At 38.9% G+C, this 14,050-nt stretch overlaps 1 protein-coding gene across 1 annotated transcript in view; it reads right to left on the reverse strand.

The window, feature by feature from the left end:
• The window catches only part of LOC115233586 (SKI family transcriptional corepressor 2), a 29,249-nt gene that overhangs the window by 7,710 nt on the left and 7,489 nt on the right, over nucleotides 1-14,050 (reverse strand). The window contains exons 2-5 of the mRNA XM_029804089.1: nucleotides 13,163-13,259; nucleotides 12,452-12,744; nucleotides 11,545-12,149; nucleotides 10,732-11,057 (exon numbers count right to left, since the gene is read on the reverse strand). Of these exons, the coding sequence (XP_029659949.1) occupies nucleotides 10,732-11,057; nucleotides 11,545-12,149; nucleotides 12,452-12,744; nucleotides 13,163-13,258 (1,320 nt within the window). The 5' untranslated portion in view covers nucleotide 13,259. The remainder of the gene's footprint in view (nucleotides 1-10,731; nucleotides 11,058-11,544; nucleotides 12,150-12,451; nucleotides 12,745-13,162; nucleotides 13,260-14,050) is intronic.

Below are 14,050 nucleotides of genomic sequence, written 5' to 3' on the forward strand. Positions count from 1 at the left end.
TCTTTCCCTTTATCCGTGAGAGCTTAATATCTAGCAATAACTCCGCATGCCACATAATCGATTTAACATGATTATTGTCAAAAATTAACATTTACAAATATTGTTAAATGTGTAATAAATTTTGAAATGTTTAAATTCTTTTTTTTTCTTTACATACGTAATCTTGAGATCGTCAATTATTTAAAAATCTTTTCACTTTGTCGAATAAAATAATTAATCCCTGCAATAATCTTTTTAAAAGGCCTGCTGTATCGATCGAATGCATCGTTAAATCGGAGCAAATCGTTGAAACGTCATCGCGCAACACGATTATACTGCCAGAAAACGCTCGCTATAGAGCAGGTGGTCTGCACAATTTATATCTACGTATATCCTATGCAGTCGATGCGACCGCGTTATATATCCTTGGGGGTCGTCGGCACATATGTTCCTCGTAATATGCATGTAACCTCCGTGTACACACACGCGGAGAGCTCGTGCCCGTTCGGTGGCGAATCTGTTCTCGTAAAAGATCGATTCGCCACGCGATCAACTGCGATCTTAAGCCCGTATGCTCTAGAACGGATTAAAAGCGATGAAATGCGAATCACGAGGAGACCAAAATTCATTGGAAGATTTACAAGCTCTTCTTTATATCCCCTTCGCGATATAAAAAATTAAGCGAGAGAGATATGCCTATTGCGCGGAGGAGGCACCGTATTTGTGAAACGGAAAAAAGTTGTAGTTTTTCTTTTTAATGCGCGTTATCCCTAAAAAACTGTTTCATAAAGAAATCTTTGCTATAATAATTCGTTTTATGTTTAGCTGAAGAACAAATTATTTTGAAGGTAAGAAAGAAATAGTACGAAAAGAAATTCACGTAATTTATTAGAATCGTGATTGTAAAACTGCATATTGCGTAACTTCATATTAAAATATATATTAAAATATGTTGAAAATAAATCAATATTTATTAGAAATATGATTTGTCTTGAAATTTTTATTTCGACCGTTGAAGCTATTTATATATCACGCTAAATATTACGTGAAACGCGCGAAATAGTGTAACTCTCTTTCTGCGTATGTATTTGCAGCGAGGTATTCCCGCAGGGTATCCTTCGGAAGACGGATTATCGATGATAAAAAGGAGAGGCCAGTGGGAGAATTATGGAGAGAAAACAGGACAAAACGCAGCGAGTAGGACCGATCAAATTCGAGGCATGTAAGCCTCGTTATGTTATCCACCTTGTTATTATATCGCCGGCACGTGATGTGTACGAATGTTACCGTAGCTCACGTGAAAACGTGGAAATATCCCGGACGATGTACGTGTAACGGGAACATTGAATCAAGACAGAATACCGGGCGCGAAATCTACGGGAGACATCAAGTGGAACAGAGCAAAATTTATCGCGTTCTCTAGAATAAAAGATTTTTTTTTTTTTTCGAAACTTTGTACACATACTTACAGACAAAAATTATACAGAATATTGCAGATTCAAGAATTATAGAGTAATTACAAGTTTACGAATAAATTATAGACTTTCGGATAATAAATGATAGAGAACTACCAATAAATAGCATAGGAGTGTGTAATAGATAAATTGCACCAATTTACAGATAAAAAACTTTAGAGAAAAATAAAATGTATGTTAGCATATATATGCATTAAATAATACAAATATTATATTATTAAGTGAAATTTTTATTTCGACCGTTGAAGCTATTTATATATCACGCTAAATATTACGTGAAACGCGCGAAATAGTGTAACTCTCTTTCTGCGTATGTATTTGCAGCGAGGTATTCCCGCAGGGTATCCTTCGGAAGACGGATTATCGATGATAAAAAGGAGAGGCCAGTGGGAGAATTATGGAGAGAAAACAGGACAAAACGCAGCGAGTAGGACCGATCAAATTCGAGGCATGTAAGCCTCGTTATGTTATCCACCTTGTTATTATATCGCCGGCACGTGATGTGTACGAATGTTACCGTAGCTCACGTGAAAACGTGGAAATATCCCGGACGATGTACGTGTAACGGGAACATTGAATCAAGACAGAATACCGGGCGCGAAATCTACGGGAGACATCAAGTGGAACAGAGCAAAATTTATCGCGTTCTCTAGAATAAAAGATTTTTTTTTTTTTTCGAAACTTTGTACACATACTTACAGACAAAAATTATACAGAATATTGCAGATTCAAGAATTATAGAGTAATTACAAGTTTACGAATAAATTATAGACTTTCGGATAATAAATGATAGAGAACTACCAATAAATAGCATAGGAGTGTGTAATAGATAAATTGCACCAATTTACAGATAAAAAACTTTAGAGAAAAATAAAATGTATGTTAGCATATATATGCATTAAATAATACAAATATTATATTATTAAGGCAAGCAAAAATATATAAAGAGAAAGAGAAAAGGGGACAGATTTAAATATTCAGGAGTACCAAATAGGAGACAAACACACATACAAGACAAGAGCGAATAATATAACGGGGAAGAAGTCGGTTAGCTTAATGAGAAAGAAGGAAAATGCGGGAGATGTAGAGAAAATCTGTCTCTATACGCGTGCGAGAGAAGGAGAAAGAAGGAGAAACACCAAGAGACGGAGGAGAAACGCCGGGGAGTTTTCCCGCTTGCGGATGAGTTCCGCGTTCTCCCATTTGTAACTCCGTTCACCCGGCAAAGTAGGTAGAAATCCTGCCCCGTCCCCATCATCGGATGCCACCCCCGCGCTTATCTAGCGCGTCCGACCCCCGACCAGCGTGTTGCCGCTGCCGCCGCCGCCACACAGCATCCGGTACCATGGACCCAAAAGCCCGCCCGACCGACACGGCCGTCTGCCCATCCTCGCGTTATGGCGCGCTCGATTGTTTCCAGCCCCGTTGATCCAATAAAGGATTACGGCGAAACAATCGTAGCGTGCAGCGCGCGGACGGTAGCACCCTCTCCTCTCCTCTTCCTCTTCCACGGTAGTCCTCCCGGCTATACACGATGGCTTTTACGTTAACGGCAAAACTTTCGACTCGGCCGCGAACATCGAGACTATAGAAATGACGCCTGAATACGATGTACTGCACTCGATACGACTGTTTTCTTTTTCTTTTTTTTTTTTTTTACATTTATCGAATAGATGAGAATATGAAACACTCTTAGGTTTATATAATTTAAATAATCCTACGATATTTTTATTCAGCGGGCCAAATATTTCAATGATGAATCTTCTACGAGAAGAATGATAATAATGAGAAAAAGTTTAAAATATTTTTAAAAAAGCTAAATTAATCGATTGAATATAACGTTTATAAAAAAGATTTTTAAAATTTTTTAACTTGTTTGACATGTATAAAGCAGAAACATGTTTATAAGGATGAATGTCGCGGAATTCCTGAACTGGTGAATCAAGTCCGAGTAAAGAATACCACGGAGAAGGTGTACGAAGAGTACATAAATATGATCCCGGGACAAGGGATGAAGGGGTGAACGAAAGTGCGTGAACGCGACTGTGAAGTCGAACGGATTGGAACGCACATACACGTGATGCGCGTGGAGTTAATACGGAATCGCGTTAGTCGGAATCTTACTCTCTCGCTCCCAATCCTCCGGGTATTATTGACGGTTTTTTTATCCTTTTTACGCGCCGATGCTGTCGAAATCAATGCGATTTCATAGCGAACTGATCACGAGCTTCTGTATCCTAATCCATTTATTTGTATTCCCGATCGAACTGCTTGCTGCGTATAAATCCTTGCTTATCATTTTTTATAAAAATGTTTCTGATTTCATGTATAAATTCTCTCGATATATCAATTCACAGGATGTAAATATTGAATCTATTTTTAATCTTTTATGATCTGAATCTTTATTTTAAATATCAATATCGATAAAAAAAGTTTTATTAATTTTGAAGATGGGAATGTAATCTTTAATCTAATCTAACGCAAGAATAATTAGCACAGGAAAGTTTTGTCACATTATATAAAATAAATTTGAGTGAATTATTAGAGATATTCGAAAAAGAATGGATACTTTAATAGAAATTATAGAAAATATTTTATATATTTTATAAAAATGTAGCTGAAAAAATAATATCAATTGTTTTTCTTCTAAAAAAAAATGTGTCTCTCTCTTGTTCTCTAAAGTTTCAAGGGAGAAATAATCTTAACGTACAGATTCGAGGAAGGATGCGCAAAATGTTGACGTTCACTGCGGCGAAACATTATTTGCAGCTTCTCAATTTCGCGTGCGAGTTATAAAACAATTTTCGCGTAAGCTTCTCCATTCAGGTGGCCATACTGTGAACACCGTAACGGCGTTAACGAGTTTCAACCCCGGGAGAGAAGGGAGAGAGGAGGAGGTTGCATCAGAATCCCGGTGCTTTTCACCTCACATGACGGTCGCCATGGAAATTATTTTTTTCAATCGTTTAGCAAGTTTCATCAAAACGTATTGATTCTTGCTTTCTCGTGCCGATAAAGAACGATGTTTATCTGATATCGACCGGTAAATTTTGTGAAATCCTGATGACTAATCCTGACATTACTAGTCAAACGCGTAAAAATGTAACAATAACTTTTTCTTTCAGATTACAAAAATATAATAGTACTATAAATATTAAGCAAATATAATGGTTTATCTCAATTCATTGTTTTAAGCATTTATTGAAAAGAAAGTAAATTGTTTAAAAGTACATTTTTATATTTTTTATAATACTTGCACTATTTAAATTATATTTTTATTTTTATTATATTATATTTTCAGCGCGCTTAAAAAACTCATTCGTTAAGAGAACATATTTTATCGCCTTGATTGCAAGTCAAGCAAAGCTAATCTCAAAAGTTGGAGCAGTGCTGAAGTTCGGACAGAAGAGAGACGAGAAAGAGCGACTGGGATGCGGGGGTGATAGCAGACGGCGGGAGTTGTATTGGATTTGAGGGTCCCGGGGCGGAGCTCTCTCTCTTTCTCTCTCGCTCTCTCTCTCTCTCTCTCTTTGGTCCGTACTAACGATTATAATTAAATCAACAGTCGCCGCCCTCGACTTCCATGAAGCGAACCTCCATTTCGGTCCGTGATGTTGTATTTCTCTCAGCGGCGCGACGCGGCCGACGTCCGGGTGCAAATAGAATTAAGTAAGAGGTGGCCGGGGCCGGATTAAACGAAGGGAAGAATGAGACGACGTCGTGGAACTTTCGGCGTCCAGCGTCAATAAATTTTGGCACCCGACATTGAGGTGTACGAGATTGAAATGCGACCTTTTCAAGCATATCTCAAGTTAAATGGCTGACCATTATTTTCTGTTGTCTAACGTGAATTCTTGCCATTTACTATATTTATTTTGTAACATCGATTAAATAATAAACTAAAGATTAATTATAAATTTACACATTCGCTAATCTACAACAATATATCTAGCGAGAGTTATAATGTTCCTCTAAAAAAATCACGTTTTATATTTCTGAGATTAAAATTGATGTGATAGTTGAAATTAAATTTTACTTTTACATAATTAAAAATTGATAGCCAAGGAGAAAGAAAGAGAAGATGTACAGATTGATTAATAATTTGCGATTTATCAATAACATAGCGTTACGAATATCATAGCCGCTTCGGTGAATCAGCGATACTATATTTACACGATGAAATAATTTCTAAACCGACTAAATGTTACCAGGTTAAACTGTTTCTACGAAGATAGACGTAGATATACATCTTAATGTATCATGGTATACGATAGTCGATTTAATCACAGAGCGTCCCGAAGGGCTCTAAAGATGTAAGGTCAGAGTTTGGCATTTCGATGCAGCGGGAGTAACTTTAGCTGTACTCACTGGCTCTCAAAAATGCCAACTGGGGTTCCTTAATTAATGCGGACGGCGTAAAAGCATAAATGTCAATCGTTCGCGCAAAGTGATGTAAATTAGGTCACCGTTATTATCTATTTATTATATCATTTTAACATCTTAGCAATTCTTATAAAATTATTAACTATATAAAATTTTTACCGTAAGATATATAATTATTGACAAATAAAAAGTTGATCTTTTCATAATTAAAAGTGAAAGGTATGCGATTGATATATTGATAAGCCTTAATAATATATTAATGAGAAAAATTAAATCGGGAAAAATATCGTATAAAAAAAAACATTATATATAATAAAAATATTCAATAAATGAAAAATATTTCTCTCAAAGTTTCTCTTGAAATTTATATATAATTCATAATTTTAAAAAATGTTTTTCAGAAGAGTTTTTGCGATTGTATTTCATGCCGTTTACGATTCTTTCGGAAAAGAGGATCGCGAAAAAAAAGGAACGCGAAAGAAAAAGATTGTCACGTTCTGGAGAAGGGAAAAGAAGTAACGCGTACCTCTTCCGGAACCTATAATGACTCTCCAGACGGTCGAAGCGCAATTAAAAGTTGCGGTCGAAACTAACTAAACCAGCCGTAGTTTGATTTAAACGTTTCCGACCCCCGTTACGCTCCTACGTGACGTTGCTTAATTGCATTTAAATGGATGGTGGATGAGATTCCGTGAGATTCCATCTCTGTTGCTTTCGAAACCCGGAAAGCCCGGCCGAAGGGAGTTCATCGACGCGATTCGGACTTTCAGTAATCACGATCGGGCAAAAGATCTTAATTGATCGACGGTGATTTACTCTTGCCTGCAAAGCGAGACTCCAGTTAAAATTACAGTAGAGAAAAGTATCGTTGCACTATAATGAATACGGAGATATAGGATATTGATGTCTATGTGTATCAATCATAGACTTGAAAAATATTCTTTCAATGCCAGTTGTTTAAATTAAAACAGTTTCGTTATACAGTTAAATTCAGCCGTATAGAAATATAATATTTCTTATTAATTTCAAAACTAATTTTAATTTAGTAGAATTTGAGATTGATATTTATCAATAAATTTGGATTTATTTCGATAGAAATTTAAATCTTTTAATTGTTGAAAAGAGAGAAAGAGAGACAAAAATAATACGAATATGATGATTTTCTATAAATTTTTCAACGTACAGATATTAATCGCGAGTTTGCCATGAAATTTATAATAAATGAAATATCTCATATATAAAATTTCAAAACGAAGTTTGCGAGCATATTTGCTTTGAGACCCGGTATTTTTATAATTAACGATAGCCTGATTATCTTATTGAAAGAAGAAGAAATAGCTTTGCTACTTCTGGACATATATATACACACAGCAATGAAAGATTCACAGATGTTGCGAAAATGAAAATACCGTTCTCTTCTCGTCTCTTTCTCTCTCTCTCTCTCCCTCTCTTGGTCTAGCCAGCGAAGCGAGAAATAACTGCAAATAACGTTCGGGGATTACTCAGTTACCGCGATACACTTGTACTCCGGTACTCTCTGGGTTCTCTTCTATCGTGGACCGTGTTGCAGTAACTGGGTTTCCACTTCCTATCTGATGTACAGTCGCTTACGCCTTTGTGACGAATATCTCTCGTGTATGTACATGCTCGTCAGCCATGGCAAAGGGAGAAAGAGAGAGAGCGAGAGAGAGAAAGGGAGAGAGATAGAGAGAGGAAGAGAGAGATTCCGGACAAAATACATGTTCGTCCCACTCGACACGTTCACTGACAAGGGGGAATTGAAAAGCTGTCTGGCAATCCGGACGGCTTATCCTGGCCCATCCCCATCGTCTCTCCCGCTCCTTTCCTCTCTCCCTTTCTCTCTTCCACAGTCTATGTTCTACCCCCATCTGCAACCATTCGCTCCGGGAGAACGACCCTTTTGCTGGTCCCGTCTCGGTCTCTCTCTCTTGAGCGTGCACGACGACCGATTAACGTCTTCGAGTGCCGGTAAACTATACTAGGGTTGCTTCGCTAGTTATATTTTTTTAGAAGGATGAAAGATACGTTAGTCGGTTATATCCCGCTCGAGAGCAGTCCCCGGTATTAACCCTGTAATTCTAACTGTACCGAGCGAAAAATGCGGGGGAATTTTTAATTGAGAAGCTTGTGCGAAAAGGGAACAAATTCTGAAAAAGAGAAAAATAAATTGGAAAAAAATTGCTCTCTACTTTGTTCGAGACCTTTTAACATTCGGATTTACATTATTTTTGTAAATAAATTTTTAATTAAAATAACGTCGCGCGCGTCTCGAAAGGAACCTCGAGCGAAGTTCTTTATCACTGGATTCGAAGGACAGAGTGATAATATAACGATCATTATAGCGGGAGTAATGCTTTCGAATTATGACTTAAAAAAAAACTTAAATTAATTTTCCCTTCGAAAAAAAATTTGTCCGCGATTCTTCATGATATTTCCTCATCATTTTCCTTTCGATACATGTAGTATCACGCGCGGAATCATTACATGCATATTTTACACAGTCGGAACGAAGCACAGCGACGCGGCAATTAACATCGAGGTCGTCGGTGAAATTTTCGACGGTGCTCCGGTTAATTATTCCGCGGCAATTTAGCTGGCGGTAACGAGCCGGCGCGGCGGCGGCGGCAATTGGGTGCCAGGCGGAATTATTGTAACGACGTGTCCCGCCCCGGCCATTTACATCGTAACAGCAACGTAATACTACTCGACTCCGTCCCTAGAATTTGCTCTGCGGTCTGACTGCTCGTGCGCCGGTGTGGCGATATGGTGGCCCCCTGCGTAGCCCCCTTCCTCCCTCCCTCCCTCCCTCACTCTTCATCTCCCCCGTCTCCGTCATCATCAATCGCGATAATTATTGTGTCGGTAAATACTCGGTGAACTAAAACGGCCGGCGATCAGCGAACGCACTTATGACAACGCGCGACACGATTAAATGAACGATATCGTGTGTACATACGCGTCATGGTTTCCAACCAAACCAAACGCGAACAACGTTTTCGATGCGGTAACGATGATGTTAACGGCGACAACGACGACGACGATGGCCAACATCAAAGAGAGGATCGTCAAGCACGCCATTGCAATTGCATCGATTCTGCGCTCGTCATAAAGGCTTATAGGTACATATCCCACAATTCCGGATGATGTACATCGATTTGACATACGAATATGTTGTAATAGCGGATTTTAACCTGATGTCAAAATTTTTGATGTATATGGTAGAGAAAAATTGGCTGGAAAGGCATCGTTTGTCACGACTTTCCAAAATACCCGATATAACAACTGTTTTAATAAAATCTCACATAAAATTTGTTTTAAGTTAGGAGCTAATATATAATAAAGTTCTGATAAATTAATTATTAAATGTGCACTTCGCAGATTTAATACATATATATAAAATAATGAAAAAAAAAAAAATTATTTTTATACATAAAAGCATTCTCTCTCTATTCAATTCGTTTAAATGATAGTTAAGGAAAGATTATTTAAAACGAAAAGAAACGCCGGGAATCAGACGGCTTCTGGCTAGCCTAAATACATTATTTCATGTGTGCGGCAAACGATTTCTCTCGAGGGGAGGACTCGATTAAACGAGTGAGCGTCGGGTACGACGTTAATTCGATTAACTTTGCGGCGGCACCTTGTTTGCCATTGAGTGTCATGTTGCGGGGAAATATTTCGCTGGCCGTTTACAGGGGAGACATCGCATGGTCACGCATCGGGATGGGAGCGGTGTGAGGGAGGAAGTGCGGAACTACTTTCCTTACAACGCAAACATACTCCGTTATTAAACCGCGTAGACATGTACCTTTATTCACTCACCGTCGAGTGAATAAGAGTTACGCCGTAATAAATTGCTTCTCTGGACGGAAGAGTCGATGTTTTCGCTACGGAGACTGCTGAAGAAATTCTCAAAAAAAAAAAAAGAAAAAAATAATTTACGTATGTCACTTATACAAGTTGCATATGTAAACAAATTTTAAATAATTTTCATTAATGTATATTAAATTTTTGAGTGTCAAATGAATTTAACACTTTCTAAGGTTAACGTACATATGTTACCTCAGATTTCTGTACCAGAAAGAGATCTCTCATTTTTTCTTCTCTGGTAAAATTTTCCCGATTTTGGTTCTTATCTCAGTTTCAAAATATTTCCTAGAATCTAATTATATTGTAGTACAGACGTGCTTTTAAGGATAAAGCTAGTAAATTTAGTAATCAATTTAAATTCATCATGACAAAACCATAGTAAAAAATCAAAAAGTATATTCGAAAATTTCAAATGTAACCCTCTCTCTTTTTTTTATAAAAATTATGATTTTAACTTCAAAATTTAAACTAGAATCTGATTAATACGCGTCTCCCTCAATGCAATCAATTTAAAGTGGATTATTGTTGATCGGACTTTGAACAGCCTCGAGATACTCTACGACGCGGGCTCAAGGAGTGATAGTATTACGTTGCACGGCCACGTGCCGGTCTGTCAAAACGCACGTGCGATCACTTGCAGAGCGGCGCGGCCGTATTATCGTCGGGCGATTACGAACACTCGACGATAAGCGGAAGAATTGTCGCCGCTGGAAATATGTCGTGCATCTCGCCTCGTATGTGCGTGCGGCGAATCCTTCCCGTTGTTCACGAAGACACGGCAAACACAATCACGCTAGCGTGACCGCGCTATGCGCGCTACGATCGACTGCTGCACGCGATGTTCGTGCACACAAGCCTCGAGATGCAATCGCAGCGAATGTGATAAAATTCAAAGATTCGCAGACTTTTTTTCCCCGATTTTTTAAATTATTCTATTTACTTTATTGTTTTATTTACTCTCGTACGATCGCGCAGATAGACTTTCGAAAACGATAAGACTTACCGTTTCTCGGGGAGGACTCCAGCACTGCGGCGACGTACTCCGTCCGCTGTGGCTACTCATGGCGGAATTCGAGGCCGAGTGAAGATTCTGAAGACTCGCGTTGAGCGGGGTCACCGGGTCGTCCTCCGTCGTCTCGATGTCGACCTCATCGTCGGAGTTATCCTCCTTCTGGCTGACGTCTGTTGGTCGCTCCGGGATGACCGCCGGCTCGACAATGGGTGGTCCCCGAATCACCGGACGGAATGCAGACTGATGTAAAGTTGGATTGACGGTTGGAATCAAAGGTTCCGTGGGGCTGGAACCGCTTATGGGCGGCGGTAGCGGTCCTGCAAACCATGATCGTGTGTTACCTAATTGAGATCGAGACGATTATTAGCCGTTGATTACGCAAGAGAATAGAATAAATAGTCGTCGATGGAAATAATGACTAGTTCTTAATGATTATAGTTTTACGATACGGAGTGCTGTGTGCAAATGGAAAGGGTGATTAACGATTTTACGTCTGATGAACATAAATTGATCATTAATATACTAATGATTGAAGTAATGATTCTTAAAAGTATTTTAATCGGTCAATATAATTAATAGTCAGCAAGATATAAAGATTAAAATTCAGCAAGAATATAATCCACGTGACAAAATCGCAATTTTTTAAAAAGATGTTTATCTCTCTTATTTCTCTCTTATCACCCTTATTTCTGGCATTAAATTCGATAAATTCTTTAAAATAGATATTTCCGCGGTCGTCTTCAATTATTTAAAATTACTTTTCAATTATATTTTCCATTTCACTTTTTACAAAACACGGCTTACCGGGAAACAGGATAGGACTCCGCTTGGTCAACCAGGGCAGTGCGTAGGGCGGGAAGGCGAACGGGCCCGGTGTCTTAGCCGCGGCGACCGCAGCCGCCTGCTGATGCTGATGCCACACATAATCCATGACGAGATTACGGGACAGCGGTAGGGGTAGTTCCGGGAATGGTGGTACGCGGGGATGCGCCGGTGTCGGCACCAGGGTGGAAATCTGGACGGCTGAGTTCGGCGATGATCTGGGCTGCTTGGCCGGGCTCGGCGATTCCCGAGGGCTATTCGCGTTGCCCAGCAAACGTTTCCTGGTACCACCGTTGAACATCGCTTTGACGTCCTCCCAGGCGTGGACCACCTCGTCTGGCGGGCTGCCGGACAGCTTCATGTGACGGCGCCAGGAGTTAAAGTTGGCCGCGTCCGGTTGTACATACTTGTCGGACGGGCCGATACGGTGCGAGTGGAAGATGAATTTATTCGGCGAGAAGAACAGGCCGCAATACGTGCACTTGATGCACTTGGCGCGTGAGCTGTTGTAACGGGCGGGCAGAAATGCGCCGCGGCAGCCCCAGGCGCACTCGTGGTGAACGGAGAACGCGAAGTCCTCGGGTAATCTGTGTAAAATCCCAGCCCCCGTATATAAATTTTTATATAATTATATATTAAGATAAGAATCAAACCGAAATCTCTTTTGATTCAATTCCGACTAACTCCGAAAAGTAGAAAAAGAAAAATGTATTTTATAAAATTTCTCATTTTATCTTTCTTCCAAAGAGAAAGAAAGAGAGGAGAACGCAAGCAGATTTTCAAATCAAAATCAGTTCTGATTTAATTCCGAGCCGCTAGAAGGCAAAAAATGTATTTAAATTAAAATTCCAATAACAAAAATAAAAATTGTGAATCGTCCCCTACTAACCTGGGGGGTGCGTTGTCGCCGAGGAAGGACTTGCAGAGTCGTTCCGCCTCTCTACGAGTGATCATGCCGCATCTACGCGAGGATACCGGCATCGCGCCGGCACGACGAAGTATCTCCAGTTGCACCGGCGTGCACTGCACGCAGGTGATACCCAATGCCACTCGGCGATTATGGATCTCGTTGTAGCTGAACTGCTTTAGCAGAGTATTGCTGATCTGTGCGAGGCACAGCCTCTCCTGGCCCTCGATCACCAGCGACACGATGTGTATCCCATAAAGCGACACGGTACCCACCTGCAACTCCTATCGGTTTAGTTTTACCACGATGCCCCTCAGAATCGCTACGCTGATTTGATCTTTTATTTATTTATTTATAGTAGTTTCAATGAAAGATTTTCGGGATTCACGAAATTATTCTAGTAGTTACAGTCGATTTAACGCTAATCGAGATCGTATAATAGTACATTTTTATCTGTCTCACGAGGGCATAAAAATTTAAGACACTTATATAGCAAAAACTCTCTCTAAATTAAGATATATGTATATAATATATATTAATTTACATAATTTAATTTACTTAAACTAGAATTTTTCAAAAATTGTATATTTATTTACTCTACGTAAATATCTTTTTGCCTCAAGTTTATATCATTTTAAAAATTTCAATCCATTAAAATTCCGAGGCTTTGTGTTATCTGATGTCTGCGTTTACCTGATTCTGTTTTGGATGGGATTGCGGTTGCGGTGACTGTGCCGATTTTTGCGAAGATGTCAGCGGCGGCATCGACAGCACTGCCGGCCCATCCATTCTGAAAAAAGATTATTGCCGAAATAATGAGGGAATATACGAATAGAGTTATCCACAATCTTGTTTATAACCGTTTTAATATTAGTATCTAATTTAAATCAGATCAAGGTATATAAATTGACATTGAAAGAAATTTATATATTAAAAAACGTAGTACACACCTATCTATTTATTAACTATGTTTATAAAAGTGTGTATTTAAATATTATATGCAAAATATCTAACAATTACTTTAATTATCAAGATATATTTGTAACGTTAAATTTTCAAAAATTCTGAAAATATAATATTTAATTAAATATTGATGAAGTGAAAACCCCGTCTTACAATACAGTTATTATGTCGCTCTGATAAATGTATATTTTGTTTAAAAATTACATATTCTGCCTTCACTTTCTCATGCATTTAAAAATCATTGCTGCCATTGTCGTTTTTATCATTGTTCCCGAAATTGATTGTTTTAACAATGTTTCGAAAATTGTTCGTAATTTTGCGCTGTCTATATCGCATTATTCGGATCCCGAGCCTATTCGGCCTAATGGAAAATGCATCATCGATGCGACGCGGCAATAATTCGCCTCTCGACGTAGTTTTTATCATCATCGACGAGATTGATTATAATCTCTGATGTTTTACGGTCGCGCTAATAAATTCCGCGTTTTCCACTCGCACAGGATAAAAAACATCCTCCTCCCCTCCCGTATCTCTTCTACCCTCTCGTTGTAATTATATTTATTACACTTTATCGATCAGCGTTCTCTTTCGCTCTTTCGCTCTCTCCCTCTCTCTCTC

Source organism: Formica exsecta, unplaced genomic scaffold (genome assembly GCF_003651465.1).
Source record: "Formica exsecta isolate Colony F162 unplaced genomic scaffold, ASM365146v1 scaffold178, whole genome shotgun sequence".
Classification (NCBI taxonomy): Eukaryota; Metazoa; Arthropoda; class Insecta; order Hymenoptera; family Formicidae; genus Formica; species Formica exsecta.